Below are 18,663 nucleotides of genomic sequence, written 5' to 3' on the forward strand. Positions count from 1 at the left end.
TTGCTGAGAGCCTCACTAAGTAGCTGAGGCTGGCTTCGAACCTGCACGATCCTCCTGTCTCAGCCTCCCAAGCGCTGGGATTACAAGTGTGCACCACCATGTCTGGCTTGAAACAGGCTCTTGCTAAGTTGCTAAGGCTGGCCTTGAACCTGTGATCCTCCTAACTGATTTAATGCATTGCTTCCTAAATGTTATAGGTTTAAAAAAAAAAAAGATGCCGAAGCCGGGTGTGGTGACGCATGCTTGCAATCCCAGCACTTGGGAGGTTGAGACAGGAGGATCGAAGTTTGCAGACGGCCTCAGTTACTGAGGCCTCCCTCTGCAACTTAGTTAGACCCTGTTTCAAAATAAAGACTAAAAAATAGGGCTGGAGGTATAGCTTGGAGGTAGAATGCCCTGGGGTTCAATTCCCAGTATTGCAAAAAATAAAATTAAAATGTGAGTGGTTCATCCTTCAGCTCAGCCCGGTCTCCTCACTACCACTTCACACTGCTGGTGAACTCTCCTTGCATGGCCCTCCCGTGTCTTTTCCCATCTCGACTCTTACTTCTGTGCCCTCAGCCGAGGTCGGTCTGCACTTGTGGATGAGCTGACTGATGGCCAACCTTTTCCAGAGTCGGGCCCCATAGTCATCTCATATGTACACGTTTTTTTTTTTTTTTTTTGATACTGGGGATGAAACCCAGGGCATTCTACCTCTGAGCTACACCCCCTGCCCTACTTTTTATCCTTTATTTTGAAACAGGGTCTCACTGAGTTGCAAAGGGCCTCACTAAGTAGCTGAGGCTGTCCACAAACTGCGATCCTCTGGTCTCAGCCTCCCGAATGGGGGGATTACAAGCGTGCGCCACCACCCCTGGCTGATGTGTACACATTTTATGGTTCACACACCACATCCCCGTCTACCCTTCCCTTCAACCCAGACAGTTCTGTGCCCCAAGATGCTGCAGCGGAGGACTGACTGACTCCTTCCATTTCACAGAGGTGACTGCTGAGGCTCAGGGAGGGGGAGGAGAAACTCGAGGTCACGTGACTGGTCGCTGGGATAAGGATGTGGACCCAGGCCTCTGAATCCGGCATCCTGTGGAGTCCAGCTGGGTGTGTGGCCGCAGAATGTGGCCTTGGTCCAGATATTAACTAATAACTAACTTGTGTTTGCCCTCTCCGCGTACGTGCTTTCCCTCACGTGGCGTCTGTGATTGCCCCAGCCCTCCTGCAGGTGGATATTTTTATAAATACTCCCAACCCACCCCTTGTTAGAGAAGGGGAGCCGCTGCTCGGAGAGTTCCAGAGTCTTCCCATGCCACGCACCTGGCTCCCAGCTTCCCGCCCCTCGCCCTCTGCCCCCCCACTCATGTTTCCCCCCCGTGGCAGGGCCAGGAGGTGTGCAGGGCAGGCCGGCTTCCCCTCCACATCCCCCCTCCCTGGCAGACCCAGGAAACCAGGCTGGCTCTGCGGTGCTGAGCAGCCCCTCCCGTGAGGCTGAGGTTGTTTTTCTTATCTAAATAAACTCTGCACAAACATGGCCACATTACTCATGTGTAAGTTATTTGCAATAGCATAGCTCAGAGAGGGGGAAGTCAGCTTACGCTGGAACCATGTCTCAACCTGGTAAAACGAACAGAAAATGCAGTTTTATTTTTACTTAAAACAAATTTTTTTTGAGGGTGCTAGGGAATGGAACTCAGGGCCCCGTGCATGAGAGGTAAGCACCCTACCACTGAGTTACATCTCCAGCCCAGGAAATGGAGTTTTAGACTCAGGGCAGCAAAATCCAAAACCTTTCCTGGCACCCCATCCCAAGTATGGGGAAACCTTTTGTCCCTGGCCACAGGCCCATTGAGCCCCTCTGGAGAAGAGACAGAAGCTCTGCTCTATCCTTGAGCCTTGGATAAGATGGGTGCGGAGGCCACACTTGGCTCTTCCTGTCACTTTTAACTAAACTCCTACAGCTTCTTTTTTTTTAATTTTTTATTTTTTTTGGTGGTACTAGGGATGAAACTCAGGGGCATTCTACCTCCGAGCTATACCCCCAGACCTATTTTATTCTTTTATTTTGAAACAGGGTCTCACTGAGTTGTGGAGGGCCTAAGTAGCTGAGGCTAGTCCAGAACCTGTGATCCTCCTGTATCAGCCTCCCAAGGACTGGGATTGCCAGCGTGCCACCACGCCCAGCCCTCCTGCAGCTTCTGAAGCCAGCTCTCCCACAGGCAGGTCCCGGGATCAGGGCAGGGTTAGCAGAGCTGCTGTGTAGGGAGGACACCCTGGCTGCCCCGCTGCCCTGTGGGGGTCCTTAGCTCTGTGAGAGGTGGAGGTCAGGTGTACCACGGGAACTCGCAGATGTGAGACGCGCTTTCCTGGGTGCCGCGGTATAAGTTCCCAGGGCCCGTGCCTCTCTCTCAGGTATGTTTATTGCCTCTGAGACCCCGGCTCTTAGAGTTCTGTGATGAACTCCGGGAAGCAGCGGGAGGTGCAAGGTAAACCATGGGAAGCAGGGTTCAGGCTTGCAGAGGACTTGGACCTTTCCACCTCAGCGGAATTCCTGGAAAGGCCAGGAGAGATGCCCAAGTCCCCTGACTCCTAGATCAGCAGATTCTGCTATTAACAAAATGTCTCTGGGATGCCTGACCGCCAGGCCTCATCAGTGTTAGTTCCACGGAAAGTGGCATTCCACACGGCTTCTGTCCCGGGGATCTGGGACGGTCCAGGGTGTGTGGCCACAGGGGTTTCTCGCTCCTCTTGAGCAGTGCAGGACCAAGGGAACCGTGCCTGGCCAGGCCATGGGGACTGTGCCAAGGTCCTGGAGACCTCTTCTGATTCATCTCTGACCTGCTACAGGGACTGCCACTAGAACAGGTCTGGGGCAAGGCCCTTAGATACCCTGAAAAATCAGGCCTCGCTCAGATGAAATTCAAACAAAAACAATACTAACCCTGAAAAAGTGCTGCCCTCCCATGTGTACTGAGCTCAAAATAGCTTCCTCCCAGAGATCCTGATTGCAAAACCCTGGGCGAAGGTAGTGGAGCTCGACTCTCCCCGTGGGCTACAGTGGGGCAAGAGTGGGAAGGCTTTGCCCTTGGCCTCGGTGCCTGCTGGCTCGGCCTCCTGAGTCACCTGATCTGCCCAGGTGCGCAGCCCACAAACTCTACGCTGAATAGTGTGTGCCAGCTCCCAGAAGAGGACCATATCCAAGCAGCAATGCACTGGAGTTTGTGCAGAGCCTGAACCAGCAAGTGCATGTGTGTGCACACGTATGGACACACACACACACACACACACACACACACACACACACACACTTTCACAGAATATGTGATCTCAGCAAACAGCCTTAGTTCTGATTTGAAGAGATGGCAGAACAAAAATGTGTCATTCCAATCTGGGCATGGTGGCGCATGCCTGTAATACCAGCATTTGAGAGACTGAGACAGGAGGATCGCGGTTCGGTTTGGTTTGCAGCCAGGCTCAACTACTTAGTGAGGCCTTTTGAAATTCAGTGAGACCCTGTTTCAAAATAAAGAATAAAAAATAGGGCTGAAGGTGTCGCTCGGAGGTAGAATGTCCCTGGGTTTCATCCCCAGTACCACACACACACACACATACACGAGTGCCATTCCCACTCATAGTTACCTATATATGTGCTTGGAGTTTCTGCCTCAGGCCCGGCTCCTCCCCTGGTGTTCACTGGTCTTTTATGGACAAGATTTGCATGGAAGGGTTGGCTACTAACCCTGAACCCAATGGGGGGAGGCCTGGGCTATGGTGGAGACTTCTGGCTACGTGAAGGCTGCAATACCTAAAAGAGAGTTTAGATTTCCTGATGCAGCCCAGAGAAGGTGACTACGTTCCTCCCCAACACTGGCTTCGATCTGCTTTAAAAATATACTTCACGAATGTGTTAAAAACCACAGAAAGCGGGCTCTGAATTTGAGGGGCATGTGTAACTGTGTGTCTCTTGGACATTAAGTTCTGGTAACATGGCTTCACTTGCAACAATCCGAGGGAATTGATGAGGCCCTGTGACAGCGTGGGCGCCATGCTGGCTGGGAGTTCAACTCTACCTGGCTGAGATGGAAGGGTGGAGGCTCCTTCATCAGTGCGCATGAACACTCATCTCTCACTCTTCATTCAAATATTTACCGAGAGGCCACTCTGCGCCAGGTGCTGACCTGGACACTTGGCCGCACAGCCCCTGGTTAGATGGACGAGCCCCTGCTCTTTGCACTACAGTCAGTGGGAACAGAACTCCCTATTTTCTGTCTCCTGAATTAAACTGCATGCAACTGTGGGAAGAAGCCAGGCATTCTCTGATGGCGTGGCCTCCACAGAGCGTCCTGAGCCTGGCACTCCCTCCCTCCACTGGACTCCCTTTCCTCTTGTCACCTCCTCTCTGCTCCCATCCCCTGGGCGTCCTGGGTGGTCTTGGCAGGATCAGGGCGAGAGTTCAGCTGTTGACTAAAGCTGACAAGAACTGGAGGTGTTACTCTCCCACATTTATTTGCATCTACTTAGGGGATTCCCAAAAAAAGACCAGAGGAACGTGTCTCTCTCAGTGGAATTAGGCCAGAATTAGGAGAGAGAGTCTCAAAGGCGAGCAGCGTAAGCATAACAGCTCGGTGGCAGAGTCGAAGAGGACTCCAAGTACTTGGGAGGCTGAGCCAGGAGCATTGCAGGGTTGAGGCCAGCCTTGGCAACTTAGTGAGATCCTGTTTCAAAATAAAAATTCAAGGCCGGGCGTGGTGGCGCACGCTTGTAATCCCCACGCTTGGGAGACAGAGACAGGAGGATCGCGCAGGTTCAAAGCCAGCTGTGCGCCGCTGGCTTAGGAGATCCTGCTTCCAAATAAAAATGTAAAAATAGGTCTGGGAGTGTAGCCCGGAGGTAGAAGGGCTTCCAGGAACCCCAGTACCACCAAAAAATAATAAATAAATAAAAATAAATAAAAAAAATTCAAATAGGGCTGGGGGTGTAGCTCAAACATAGAACACCCCATGGGTTCAATTTCCAGTAAAACACACAGACACACCAGTAAAACACACACACACACACACACACACACACACACACACACACACACACAGAGACTCCAAGACAGGGAAGAACTCAGGGATTGCTTAGCAATGTCTACCATGGCGAATGCAAAGAAGGGGGTAGAGTTGTGTGTTCACACCACCCAAGGCCAGGCCAGTCCCTTAATCCTTGGGAGAGAGACTGGAGAGAATGAGCTTGGTGGTGCCGCGCAGGCTGGGAGGGGTCTGAGAGAGCCTGGCCTTCCTCACGCCGCCAGCCCTCCTGTTGGCCCACTCTCCAGCCACGCACCCAGGCTTCCAGAACTTCAGATACTTGTGGGCAGAGCTCTTTGTCTGTGAGTGAGGTCAGCTCTGGCCAAGAGCTGTGTGTCATCTTGCACCATACATACCCCTGGTTCTTTTGGTCCCTGTAATTCCTAGTAATCATTTGAGGGCAATAAAATATAGTATGACTAAAGCTGAATCCATACCGGAAACAGCAGGACCCAGGGCCAGGCCCTCTGGGTTTTAGCAATACAAATGGATACTACAGACCAGTCCTTCGATAGCCCCTCGCCCGGGACTGAAGGAACATGGGACTGAGATCCTGCAGTGCAAGCCGGGATGCCTTGTTTCAGTTTTGAGATCTTGGGAAAGTCACTTTATTATTCTGGACCTCAGTTTCCTAATTATTGAGAATGATAAGATTGAAATGATAATACCCTGGATATACTGAGCTAAATGATACATCATTAAAATTAACGCCACTTCTTTCCCCCATTTTACCCGGAGCCTGGAGAAAACTTAAAATCCCCTGTGTCCCTCTCATTCTATCTCTATTGGATTGCATCGCTGGAGACAATGGCAAATCACTGAAGGCAATTTCGTAAGAGGCAGAAGAGATGCAGATTGGATTTGTGCTTTAGAATGCTCACTCCGGCAGCAAGCGAAGAATGGAGACAATCAGAAAACTGATATAATAATGGGTGGCGAGCAGCGATGGGGGCTTGCATTAGATGGAGGCTGGGCATTGGGGAGGTAGGCTCTGCAGGGCTTAGGGGTGGCTGGGGTGCATGATACCTAAAGGAAGGATGCTGGGATGCTGGCTGGGTTGGCAGTAGTCAGTGGTGGTGCTAAGGACAATAGAGGACAGAGGAGAAGGTCCTTAGAGGAGACTGATGGGCTGCTGTGACTGGGGCCAATGGGGAAGTCCAGTGGCCAGTGGCATGTGTGAGACTGGAGCGCTGGAGAGAAATCTGGACTGGGTATTCATACTGGAGGGTCACTTTATAGAGGGTATATGAGACTCAAGGGTGAATAAGATCACCCAGGGAATGGAGGTGAAGTGCTGGCAGTGTGGTGGTGCGGGACTGTACACCCAGTGCTTGGGAGGCTGTGACAGGAAGATTGCAGGTTAGAGGCCAGTCTCAGCAATTTAGTGCACCTCAACAATTTCAGTAAGACCATGCTCTAAAATGAAAAAAATAAAAAGGGCTGGGGGTGTAGCTCAGAGGTAGAACACCCTTGACACCCCTGCGTTCTTTTTTTTTTTTTTTTGGTGGTACTGGGGATGGAACTCAGAGGCCTTCTACCTCCGGGCTATACTCCCAGACCTATTTTATATTTTTTTATTTGGAAACAGGGTCTCTTAAGCTAGCGGAGGCTGGCTTCAAACCTGCGCGATCCTCCTGTCTCAGCCTCCCAAGCACGGGGATTACAAGCATGCGCCACCACGCCCGGCTAAACACCCCTGGATTCAATTCCCAGTACAAAAAGAAAGGGGGGGGGGCGCGAGCCCTTGGCTCTGGGGAACACCACTACCTATGGAAGGGCAAGAGAAGTCGTCTGAAAATAAATCCTTCCACTTTCTGCAAATAATGATGTGCCTGGATTCCTCGCCGCCGGGCAGGTTTCTCTCTGCTTTAAGGTGGGAAGTCTTTCAGAAGAGACCCTTTTCTCACTTGTTAGTTTCTGGCCAAAACGAAAATGTCTCAGCTAAAGCTAAAGCTTTCTGGCTGGTCCTGTGAATGGAGCCACTGATGACGGAGCGAGACACTGAGTGAGGAATCTGCCCGGGTGCCATCTCTGGTTAGGCTAGTGCGACCAGGGTGAGCTGGTGCGACCAGTGGCTTTCCAGGAGGCCACTTTCAATGGCATCTAAGGCGGTGCTTCTCATTCTAGGAATTCATTCCAGGAAAATAAGCAGGCATGTACACAGACCTGTATGCACAAAAATGTTGAGAGTTGCATTTTTTTGTTTTATACCAAGTAAGATTAGAAGCCACTCGTATGTCTGGTCACGGGAAACTGGTTTTGTCTATGTGACAAAACACTCTGCAGTCACTCCAAACAGTGTCGTGAGTGTCCATTTATTGACATAGAAAGATGTTCACAATGGGCCGTTGGATAGCTGCAGGATGGCCAGCTGGGGGTGATTGTGTTTGCTGTGGTTAGGGGAGAGGACGGTCTTGCAGATGCCTGGGTCATCAGAGCGTGGCTGTGTCCCCTCCACTGTGCTCCCATCTGAAAATGGGACTAGGCAGTTGTAAGACCTAAACCAGTTAACCTAACCCTGTAAACAGGACCCAGCCAGCACTTGTGAGGTCCCTCTGTGTGCCAGCCTTTGTTATTATTATTTAAAACATCCTTACTGTGCCAGGTGCTGTGGTATACACATATAGCCCCAGTACTTGGGAGGCTAAGACAGGAGGATTGCAGGTTTGAGGGTAATCTCAGCAACTTAAGCGAGATTTAGTTTCAAAATTAAAAAATAAATAAATAGCTGGGCATCGTGCGATGTGCATGCCTATAATCCCCGTACTTGGGAGGTTGATACAGGAGGGTCACAGGTTTGAAGCCCACCTCAGCAATTTAGCAAGACCCTCAGCAACTTAGTGAGACCCTGTATCTAAATGAAAAATAAAATATGGCTGGAGGTATAGCTCAGAGGTAGAACCCCTTTGGATTCAATCTCCAGTACCAAAAAAAAAAAAAAAGATAAATAAAAACATAAATAATAATGGGGCATAGCTCAGTGTGTACAAGGCTCTAGGATTCAATCCCCAATATCACAAAACAGCAAATAAAGAAAAATCCTCACAGATATGTAATTAACATATCATACAATTCACCTATTTAAAAATTCAATTATGTTTCATATGTTCACAGAATTGTGTACTTACTGCAGCCAATTTAAGAACATTTTTAGCCCCCCTATAAAGAAATTTGGGGCCCATTAGACGTTCCCTCTAATCTCAGTACTTGAGAAGCTAAGATGGAGGATTGCAGGTTCAATGCCAGCCTTGGCATCTTAGGCCCTCAGCAGCCTAGTGAGACCCTGTTTCAAAAAAAAAGGGGGGGGGGGTTGGTGGTGGTATAACAAAGAGGTAGAATGCCCCTGAGTCTAATCTCCAGTACCACAAAACAAAACAAAACAAAACACTGTGTCAAATACAAATAATAAAATTTGCCATCTTCACTTTTTTTTTTTTTTTTTTTGCGGGTCTGGGGATGGAACCCAGGGGCATTTGATCTCCAAGCTACACCCCCTGCCTATTTTTTTTTATTATTATTATTGTTCTTTATTTTGAAACCGGGTCTCACTGAGTTTCAGAGGGCCTCACTAAGTAGCTGAGGCTGTCCGCGAACCGCGATCCTCCAGGTCTCAGCCTCCCGAATGCTGGGATTACAAGCGTGCGCCACCACGCCCGGCCATCTTCACCTTTTTTAAACGGCCAGTCAGCTGCACTAAGTGCATTCCCGTCGCTCTGTCCACACAGCCACCATCCGTTTCTGGAACTCTTTTCATCCTGTGTAACGGGAACGCCATTAAACACTAGCTCCCATCCCCTCCCTCCCTCCTCTCTCCCTCCCCTTCCCTAGAAACCACTCTCTTTTCTGCCTCAGGACTTTGATTGTTCTAAGCAGGATCGTACAATATCTGTCCTTACGTGATAGGCTGTTTTTGTTGTTGTTTTTTGGTATATGTGGTACTAAGGATTGAACTCAGGGGCCTTCGACCTCTGAGCAACACACCTTGCCCCATTTTTATGTTCAATTTTGAAACAGGGCCTAAGTTGCCGAGGCTGTCCCCAAACCTGTGAACCTCATGTGTCAGCCTCCTAAGTGCTAGGATTACAAGGGTGATGGGCTTACTTAACATACAAAGTTACCAAGAGACATTCATATTGTAGCCTGTATTTGAATTGACTTCTTTCCTTAAGGCCCTCAGTACTCTCTTGCTAGCATGGGCCACATTCTGCTTTCCACACACCTGTGGATAGGTGCTGGGCTGCTTCTACCTTTTGGCTCTCGTGAATAACGCTGCTATGAATGATGTGCAAATGCCCGTTCAAGTCCCTGCTTTTAATTCATTTGCGTGCATACCTCTACTGATTTTTAATGTAAAAATAATGTCAATATACTAAAACAATTTAAAGGCATTCAATCTCACCACCTTTGTAGAACTGTGTTCCATTTTGCTGTATCCTCTTTGGTGGCTGTCTACATACTTTTATTTTTTATTTTTTTTTTTTGTGGTACTGGGATGGAACCCAGGGGCATTCTACCTCGGAGCTACACCCCAGCCCTATTTTTAATTTTTTTTTATTTTAAAACAGGGTCTCACTGAGTTGCAAAGGGCCTCACTAATGAGGCTGTCTGTGAACCACGATCCTCCTGTCTCGGCCTCCCAAATGCTGGGATTACAAGTGTGTGCCACCATGCCGGGCCATACTTGTATTTTAAAAAATAAATGCAGGCCAGGCGTGGTGACGCACACTTGTAATCCCAGTGCCTGGGAGGCGGAGACAGGAGGATCGCACAGGTTGGAAGCCAGCCTCGGCTACTTAGTGAGTGAGGCTCTCAGCAACTTAGTGAGACCCTGTTTCCAAATAAAAAATATAAAATAGGTCTAGGAGTATAGCCCGGAGGTAGAAAGCCTCAGGGTTCCACCCCCAGTACCACCAAAAAAAAAAAAAAAAAAAAAAAAATGCAGGCCAGGCGTGGTGGCGCACGCTTGTAATCCCTGTGCTTGGGAGGCAGAGACAGGAGGATCGCACAGATTCGAATCCAGCCGCGTTGGCTTAAGAGACCCTGTTTCCAAATAAAATATAAAAAATAGGGCTGGGAGTGTAGCCCGGAGGTAGAAGGGTTCCATCCCCCAGTACCACCAAAAAAAAAAAAAAAAAAAGCAATGGGCTCAGGGTGGTAGCGCGTGCCTGTAATCCTAGCATTTAGGAGGCTGAGACAGGAGGATTGAGGCCAGGGAAGACCTGCATCAATTTAGTGAGACCCTTTATTTTTTATTTTTTATTTTCTGTGGGCCTGGGGATGGAACCCAGGGGCAGTTGACCTCTGATCTACACCCCCTGCCCTATATTTTATTCCTTTTTTTTTTTTTTCGGTCCTGGGGATGGGATCCAGGGGCATTCTACCTCCAAGCTACACCTTCAGCCCTATTTTTTTATTCTTTATTTTGAAACAGGGTCTCATTGAGCTGCAAAGGACCTCACTGTCCGAAAACCGCGATCCCCCTGTCTCGGCCTCCCAAATGCTGGGATTACAAGCATGCACCACCACGCCCGGCTTAGTGAGACCCTTTAAAAAAAAATAAAAATAAAAAAAGAAACACAATGATAATGAACCAAAAATTGTCCACCTACCATGTTTTAGGGAAATCCTCAGCAGGAGCCAACACAACACGTGTGACTCTTACTGCCCCAGAAAAGAGGAAATGAAACCACAATGACCTCTATATAAACATCTATGTACACGCAGAAGATGTATGCCAGACAAACATGCAAAAAGGGAGAAAGCTTACTCGACATGTACCTGTGTCACGTGAGCGAGTAGGGCTGTGTGAAAGAAAGATCTGAACAGGAGAGACCTTGGAGCCACCGGCAGAGACCCCTAGCACACACACACCAGAATTCCAACAATGCCTGTGTAGACAGAGTGATCGACACACATGGACATGTACAGATAGCAGCGCACACACATGTACCAGGATCCACTCCCCGCACCTGACTCCCAGACCTGCATCTGTCTATCTTCCTTCATTTTATTTTATTTTATTTTATTTTATTTACTTTTTGGTACTGGGGATTGAACCTAGAGGCATTCAACGTCTGAACTACACCCCTAGCCCTTTTTATTTTGAAACAAGATCTCACTAAAGCTGAGGCTGGCCTTGAACCTGCAATCCTCCTCTCTTGGTCTCCCAAGTATATGGAGTATACCACCACGCCCAGTCTGGACCTGGAATTTCTAAGGGCCAGGAAGGAGCTCCTGCAAGAGAACTCAAAATAGCTCCGTGCACCCTGCCCTGGGATCCAGCTTCCTGCCCACAGGCCTGTGCTATCTTTCCACTCCAGCCTTGGCCTCCTGCCTGGTTCTGCACACAAGCCCCAAGTCCAATCCCTGCCTCACAGCTCCTGGAGTCAGACCCGGCCCCTCCTGGAGGCTTTCTTGGACAGTGTCTACACCCAACCCCTTCTGTCAAAGCCCTGATCTAGGCATGCTCAGCAATTGATGCCAGAGACCTTGCTCAGGGCTCTGGGCACTGAGGGGCCCACACTGGGCTGGCAGTCAGGCAGCTCAGCTCCCTGCTTCTCTGGTCCTTCCTCGTGGAGAAGCAATAGTAACAACTGTCTTGTAGCAACCGTGAGGGCTTTAAACAAGTCCCAGGCCCAGAGCAGACTCAAATGGTGTCATCTACTCCTAGTCAGATGGGGACAATGCTCGAGCCGGCACATTCCTTGGGATGCTATGAGACAAACATTTTAAATAATTTCGATTGAGTCCTCCAAGGGCGAGATATCACAGTTGCTGAACTGAGTGCAATTGCAAGCCACAGGTGCAGCAGAGAAAATCAGCGTATTTACTAACATATATTGAGCACCCTGAAGTGTGAATATATTGAGCACCCTGGAGCAGAGGGCTAAGCCAAGCACATTCCTCAGGACATAGGGCATTAATCATTATAGATGCCCGAATTCATTCATTTATTTTCCATCTTTAGCCTCATCCCCCTTCTCACAGGCCCACCCTGAGCCCCTGTTCTGCTGCGTTCACTGTGTATTTTTTTTATTCCTATATATTTTTATTATGGAAAAAATGTAATACAACATTTATCATTTAATCGCTCTAAGTGTGTGGTTCTGTGGCACTAAGTACATTCACCCTGTCGTACAACCATCCCCACGTCCCAGCTCTGGAACCTCTTCTTCCCCACCTGAAACTCCATTCCCATTCCACCACGACTCCCCATTCTCCCTCCTCTCCATCCCCGGCATTTACCATCAATTTTCTGACTCAAGAATTTGACTGCACCGGGTGTGGTGGCTCACACACGTAGTCCCAGTACTTGGGAGACTGAGACAAGAGGATTGCAGGTTCGAGGCCAGCCCCAGTGACTGAGTGAGACACTGTTTCAAAATAAAACATGAAATAGGTCTGGGGGTATAAGTCAGAGGTAGAACGCCCCTGGGTTCAGTCCCTGGTAACACACACACACACACACACACACACACACACACGCGCGCGCGCATACATACGCTGACTACCTCTATCAGTGAAATTATATCAGTCCTTTTTCGTGACTGGCTTATTTCACTTAGCGTGTTCTCCAGGCACATCTGTGCTGTAGCACTAATCAGAAGGCTGACTAATATTCCACCGTATGTGTGCACATTCTGTTTACCCACTCATTTTTGATGGATATTTTAGTTGCTTCTACCTTTTGCTACTGTGAATATTGTGTGTTGAACTCGGTGCTTTCTGCACTTTGCTTTCTGATGTACGTCAGCTACATCTATGAATGTTGAGAACTTACTATGTGCTGGTCCCACGCTCTTTACACACTTGATTTGATTCCACACAGAAATCCTAAGAAGGAGGAGGTCTACAGCATCATTCCCTTTTTTTTTTTTTTTTTTTTTTTTTTTTGCGGTACTGGGGGAGGAACCCAGGGGCATTTTATCTCCAAGCTATACCGCCAGCCCTATTTTTGTTTTTTATTTATTTTGAAACAGGGTCTCATTGACTTGCAGAGGGCCTCATTAAGTAGCTGAGGCTGTCCATGAACCGTGATCCTCCTGTCTCAGCCTCCCAAGAGCTGGGATTATGAGTGTGCGCCACCACGCCCGGCTTTGTAAAGTGGGAATCTGATCCAAAGGGAGCTAAGGAACCTGCCGAGAGCCACACAGCTGGATGTGGAGGAGCTAGTTTATCCCAGGACTGTCGGCTACCAGGAAGAGTCCATGTGCATACAATACTACAAAGAGCCACCAAAAGAGACTTGCTGCGGGCAGAGGCGCTCTCCTGGGTGACGCCACCCTCAGGAGAGTTCTAGTCTGCCCTTGGCTCCTTACCTTCAAGGGGCAGACCACCTCCCCACATCGGATGTCACTGTTCTGTCTGTGTAAAATGAAGACAGGACAATTCCAACAATTCCAACTTCTCAATTCGCCACTTGTGGATTAAACACCCTTTAGCCAGTGGGGAAATAACCCTAACTGAAGCCAGGCGTGTCTCGCCTGGGCGCTTCACTCTATACACTCTGGCACATCTGTCCCAGGCTCCTCCTGATAGGGCCTACTATTCCCAGAGAGACAGAGCTGCTGCCTCCGCCCCCATCCCACCTCTCCTGACCTTTGCACTCATCCTGTTGAAAAATTAACTGGGCTAAAGTTTCCCTTCCAAGGACAAGGCCAACCTCTGCAAAGCCAGCCTGGTTGGGAGCCCAGGAACCAGGATGGGAGTTGTGTCCATCTGGAGCCTTGGCGACAGGCACTGTTAGACTCACCTGTGGGGCTAGGCCTGTTTTTCTGCACGCCCAGCAGACTCTGTCACATGGAAGCTGGCTTGGGGAGAAAGCGTATGTGGTTCCACTACACTAACTAGCTGGCTGCCTAGTTCTTTTCTCCCCTCAGGTGAATGAGGGGTTGAACGAGGGAGAGTGCCTTCCAGTGCCATGGGTTTAGAGGGTGAGGTGCCTGCTGGATCTCTAATCTCAGGGCACGTGCCTTCATGGTGCAAATCACTGCCCTTCACCACACATCTTGTCTGCGTAAGATGAGGGGCTTGCCTCTTTGCACAGACCAATCCGTGGCTCTATTCCTACAGAAAAGTGAAGGAGGGAAAGGGCTGGGATTCAAAGCCAGGTCCAAGGCGGAGCCAGGGCTCCTGTGGCTGCTCCGTGAGGGTTGGCCTTGCTGGATTTGATGTCCAGGTTAACATTAACCTTTGACTGCAAGGGGCCCTTTCTTTCCTCTGCCCAATCAAGCCATCCCCCGCCCTGGCCCCTTGGCTCTTCCCTAGGCTCTGTGTAACTTGTGATTAGAGATGTTTATCTTTCTTTTTGGCGTTCCCAAAAATGAGTAGGAGGGTTGCACCGGTTGTACCGTAGATGTGTATAACTGAACTGAGCTCCGAACTGAGCTCCCGGGTGCACCACCCTCACCACCCTGGTGGGCTGAGCACAGGACCAAGGCATTCACGGCACTTGCCCATCTGAAGGCCTTGCACATTCGAGGCCCACTGCTGCCCGGAGGCTCTGGGGAAAGCTGGTTTGTAGGTCCCTGTCACAGGTGAGCAAACATTTCTTGCACTTTCACAATAGCGTGCCTGTGTAAGAACTTTTGTTTTGCAGAGACCTCTCTAGGGGGCAGCTGGGTGCAGTGGTAATTAATGTCCTGGACTAGGGACCCTGGGTTTAGACCCCAGTAACACACACACACACACACACACACACACACACACACACACACACACGCCTCCCAAAGCGCAGGGTTCAAGTGCCAGCTCTGCGGCCTCGTCCATAAACATGAAGCATAGGACATCTACCTCAGGACCACTGTGAAGACATCAGAGGGCAGCACCTGGGCCAGCCATGAGGAAGGGCACAGGGGCAGCCTAACTGGAGGGCCAGCCACCACTGGAACCAGCTTGCGGTTCTGAGTTCCAGGCGGTTCTGAGTTTCCCCTCTCCAGTCCCAGCAAGCAGGGAGTCAGCAAGCGGGAGAAGGGAAGAAACCCCAGCCCCACAGCTTGTGGGAGGCCCTCCAGCCCAACAGGGCCCTCAGCTTCAGAGCTGGTCTAGTGGATCCAGCCACACCTCAAAGGCGGCTAGGCTTGTAACTCCCCACAGGCTCTCTCTCCAACCTTTCTCACCACTGGGGGTTTCCTGCTGTTAAAAACAAACAAAAGCCTTATCCACCGGGTTGCCTGGTAGGGGAGGCAGCTGTAGGCGGGAGGCAGGGGCTGGCTCTGGGTTAACTCCTCAAAGCCTCTAGAGGCCCTGAATTCTGCTGCTGCTGGTGTGTGTGTGTGTGTGTGTGGGGGGGGGGTGCTACGGCTCCCCAATGAACCAGCGTTTCTTGGCTTCCCACCTAGGCTAACTTTAGCTAACTTTAAATACCTAAACTTCAGAGTACTCCCCTCTGGCCCGGCTTTTTAAAAAATTTTTTTTGGTGAGTTCATTGCTTTGTTTCCAAAGCTCTTTCTCCTATTTCTTGGGTGTCGAATTTCGGATCTTTCTGTATCACGAGATTCTGCAACACCCTGTAATGTAAATTTCCCCCCAAGACAAATGCGAAAGCGCCCCCATTCATTCCTTCACGAACTCAACAGATGTCTGCGAGGCCCACATTCTGCCAAGCGCTTGTTCACGGACCCAAGGGACCCGGGCTCCAGCTATTGTTCAGTCTGTCACCGGGGCTCCCAAGTCTCCACTTCTAGGAGGCTGCTTCTCCCCCTTCCCAACTCCCTCCTCTGCAAACAGTCTCGGGGCTGTCAGCCGGCGTGATCTCACCCTTGAGAAAATAAAAACAGCCTCCGGGGGCCGAGGCCCGGGACGGGGACCGGCGCGCCCCACTTCCTGGGCCTGGAACCTCGCGGGCGCCCCGTCCTGGGCCCGGGTCCTCTCGGGGCTGCGGCGGCCCGAGACCCCGGCCCGGCGGGCCGAGTGGGCTCGGGCTCTGCCCCCCGCCCGGGCCCTCCCCGTCCTCCCCAGCACTTCCCCCCGCGCCCGCGGCTCGATCCCGCGCGGAGCCCGCGGGCCGGCGGTGCCCCGGCCCACGTGGGCGTGCAGGGCGCGGGCGGCGCGTCCTCGGAGCAGGGGGCGGGCAGGGGCGGGAGGGGGCGGCGACAGCGCGGGGAGAGGCGCTGCACGCGGATTTGCATGAAACGCAGACTGGGAGCGGGCGGGAGCGGGCGCGCACCCCGGCGGGCGGGCGGGCGGGCGGGCGAGCGGGGAGCACCGCCGCGGGAGGACGGCGGGGCGCGGGAGGCGGGCCGCGGAGGCGGAGGGATCTGCGCACCCGAGCGAGCGAGGCGAGCAAAGTTTGGCGGGGGGCCGGACTTTCCTTCCCGGAGGCGGCGCCCGGCGGCCGCCCCGTGCGGAAACCCAAACTTTCTGCGGCCACTCGGAGCCTCGCGCCGCCGCCTCCGCCGCGCCATCGGCCTGCCCGGCCCGGCCCGGCCCGGCCCGGCCCGCCGCCCCCGCCGCGCCCCGAGCCGCCCGGGCTGCAGCGCCGCCGCCGGCCCGGAGTTCCCGGGACTTGGGGCGAAGTTTGGGCGGCGCGGCCGGCCCCGCCGGGGGCGCCCTCGGCCCCCGCGCGCTCCCCAGCCATGTCGTCCATCCTGCCCTTCACCCCCCCGATCGTGAAGCGCCTGCTGGGCTGGAAGAAGGGCGAGCAGAACGGGCAGGAGGAGAAGTGGTGCGAGAAGGCGGTCAAGAGCCTGGTCAAGAAGCTCAAGAAGACCGGGCAGCTGGACGAGCTGGAGAAGGCCATCACCACGCAGAACGTCAACACCAAGTGCATCACCATCCCCAGGTGGGGGCCCGGACCCAGCCCCCCGGGGGAGGGCGGGCTGGCCGGGAGGCGCGCAGCGTGCCAGGGGGATGGGGGGGGGCGCGGACCGGGGACCCCAAACAAAACCACCCCGGGCCGGCCCAGCTCCAGAGCCCGGAGCTTGCACGCGCACTCGGGCTCCGGGAGAGGGGTGCCGGGGCGCCCCGGCCCGCGGGTCTCCAAGTTGAGGCCCGCTTTGTTCGGCCCCGGGCCGAGCCCCTCCTCCGCCGCCGCCCGCGCTCGTGGAGGTGGCGGCGGCTCTCCCTTTCTTTTCTCCAAGCCCTGTCCCCCACTTCTTTGCTGCTCTACAGGAATGCAGTCGGTACAGCTGGGGTTGTGGGTGCGGAGCGGGAGCTCGGTGATTGACAGATTCCTTCTTCGTTCTTTCTTTGCCTTCGGGATTAGCATTTTTATCGAGTATTTTTAGACTCGGTGGTGCCAGTCTCCCGCCCCCTGTGCACGCACGCACGCACTTTAGTTACCGCGCAGCGCGCTGACTTTCAAGTGGGAGGGACAAGGGGCAGAAAAGAGGGTCTTCTCCCCGACCTCCCACCCCGCGCCGACTGGTTTTGCCCTCCTTTTAGTCTGAGATTGTGGATCCACAGAACAGAGGAGCTAGCGCCGGACAGATAACAAAACACACCCCAAAGGGGGCCTCGCTCGGGCCCTGCATTCCTGTAGTGGAGTCTCCTTCCCAAAGCGCTTTGCCATCTGCCCAGACCTCCTTTATTAAACCTTCGCAGCGCGCTGCTAGGTCTGGCGGGAGCTCACAGATGGCTGGTAGAAGGGGTCAGTGACTTCTCTCGGCTCCCAGGGCCTTCCTGAGCTTAGCTGTGCCTGGCTGGGAATTGAGATTGGGGCCGGGACACCTTGACCTCCTATCTCCACCCCCCCCCCGCACCCTTTAAAGTCTGATTCTGAGCCAAGGAGGGGAGAGTGTGTGCACGGGGTGGGGGGTGTCTTGGGGTTCCAGGCTGCAGAGGAATGAGCCTGGCAGGCTGGCGGAGGCTCCATCCTTGGCCACCTGCTTGGGCAGCTGTGTAGGACCTGCCAGCCGGGTCAGGCACAAAGCTACATCTGTCCATGGGAACCCAGGGCTGCCCCCTCCCTGGAACTAAGTGCCACCTATGGTGGGAATGCTGACTTAAAAACGAGTTTTTAAAAACACTGGGTGGGTCCAGTCATTAAAGGGGGAGGGAGAGCCCTGTGCCGTCTGGCGCTCCTGGCAGGCCTGTGATCCGGAGCCAGAATTGACTTCAGAGGGGTTGGTGTGGTGTGATGTGATGCCCAGGGAAATCTGGATCTGGGTCCCAGCTCTGCTTCTGAATTCTTTATTTTTCTGGTGAGGTGAGGAAGAGCAGGGTGGGCGAGGGTCATACTTCATCTGAGGAGGTGGGTACGTATGTCCGTAAGACCTACTTTCTCCTAATCCGTTCATGTGCATTGAGGACAAATGTTTCATGCATTGAAACCCCGGGGAGAAAAAAGTGGTGTCGATTATAAAGCACACAGTAGTGAAAGTGTTTCACAACTTACAAAGCACTTTCACATGGTCACATGTGGTCCTCAGAGAAAGACAGAAGGAAACCAGCCTCTGGAAGATAGATAAGGCAGTTAGGCCCCGGCCGATCACATTTTGAAGGCAGAGAGAACTTTGGAGGAGAGAGGTGTAGCGGCTGCACAGGGTGGACGCTGCGTTCTGACCCAGAGTACCTCTCTGCCCTTGGCTGCTCGGGCCTTTGGGGTTCTCAGCGGCTGAGGCTGAGTGCTAAGCACCGTTGCCCTGGGTGGGTGGCTGGA

At 52.3% G+C, this 18,663-nt stretch overlaps 1 protein-coding gene across 4 annotated transcripts in view; it reads left to right on the forward strand.

The window, feature by feature from the left end:
• Window positions 1–16,639: 16,639 nt before the first annotated feature.
• Window positions 16,640–18,663, forward strand: part of SMAD3 (SMAD family member 3) — a gene marked incomplete at both ends in the record, with an annotated part of 110,092 nt that continues 108,068 nt past the window's right edge. For all 4 annotated transcript variants that reach the window (XM_080692267.1, XM_080692268.1, XM_080692270.1 and 1 more), the window contains one exon: window positions 16,640–16,845. In XM_080692267.1, the coding sequence (XP_080548393.1) occupies window positions 16,640–16,845 (206 nt within the window). The remainder of the gene's footprint in view (window positions 16,846–18,663) is intronic.

Source organism: Muscardinus avellanarius (genome assembly GCF_963383645.1).
Source record: "Muscardinus avellanarius genome assembly, chromosome: 3".
NCBI lineage: Eukaryota > Metazoa > Chordata > Mammalia > Rodentia > Gliridae > Muscardinus > Muscardinus avellanarius.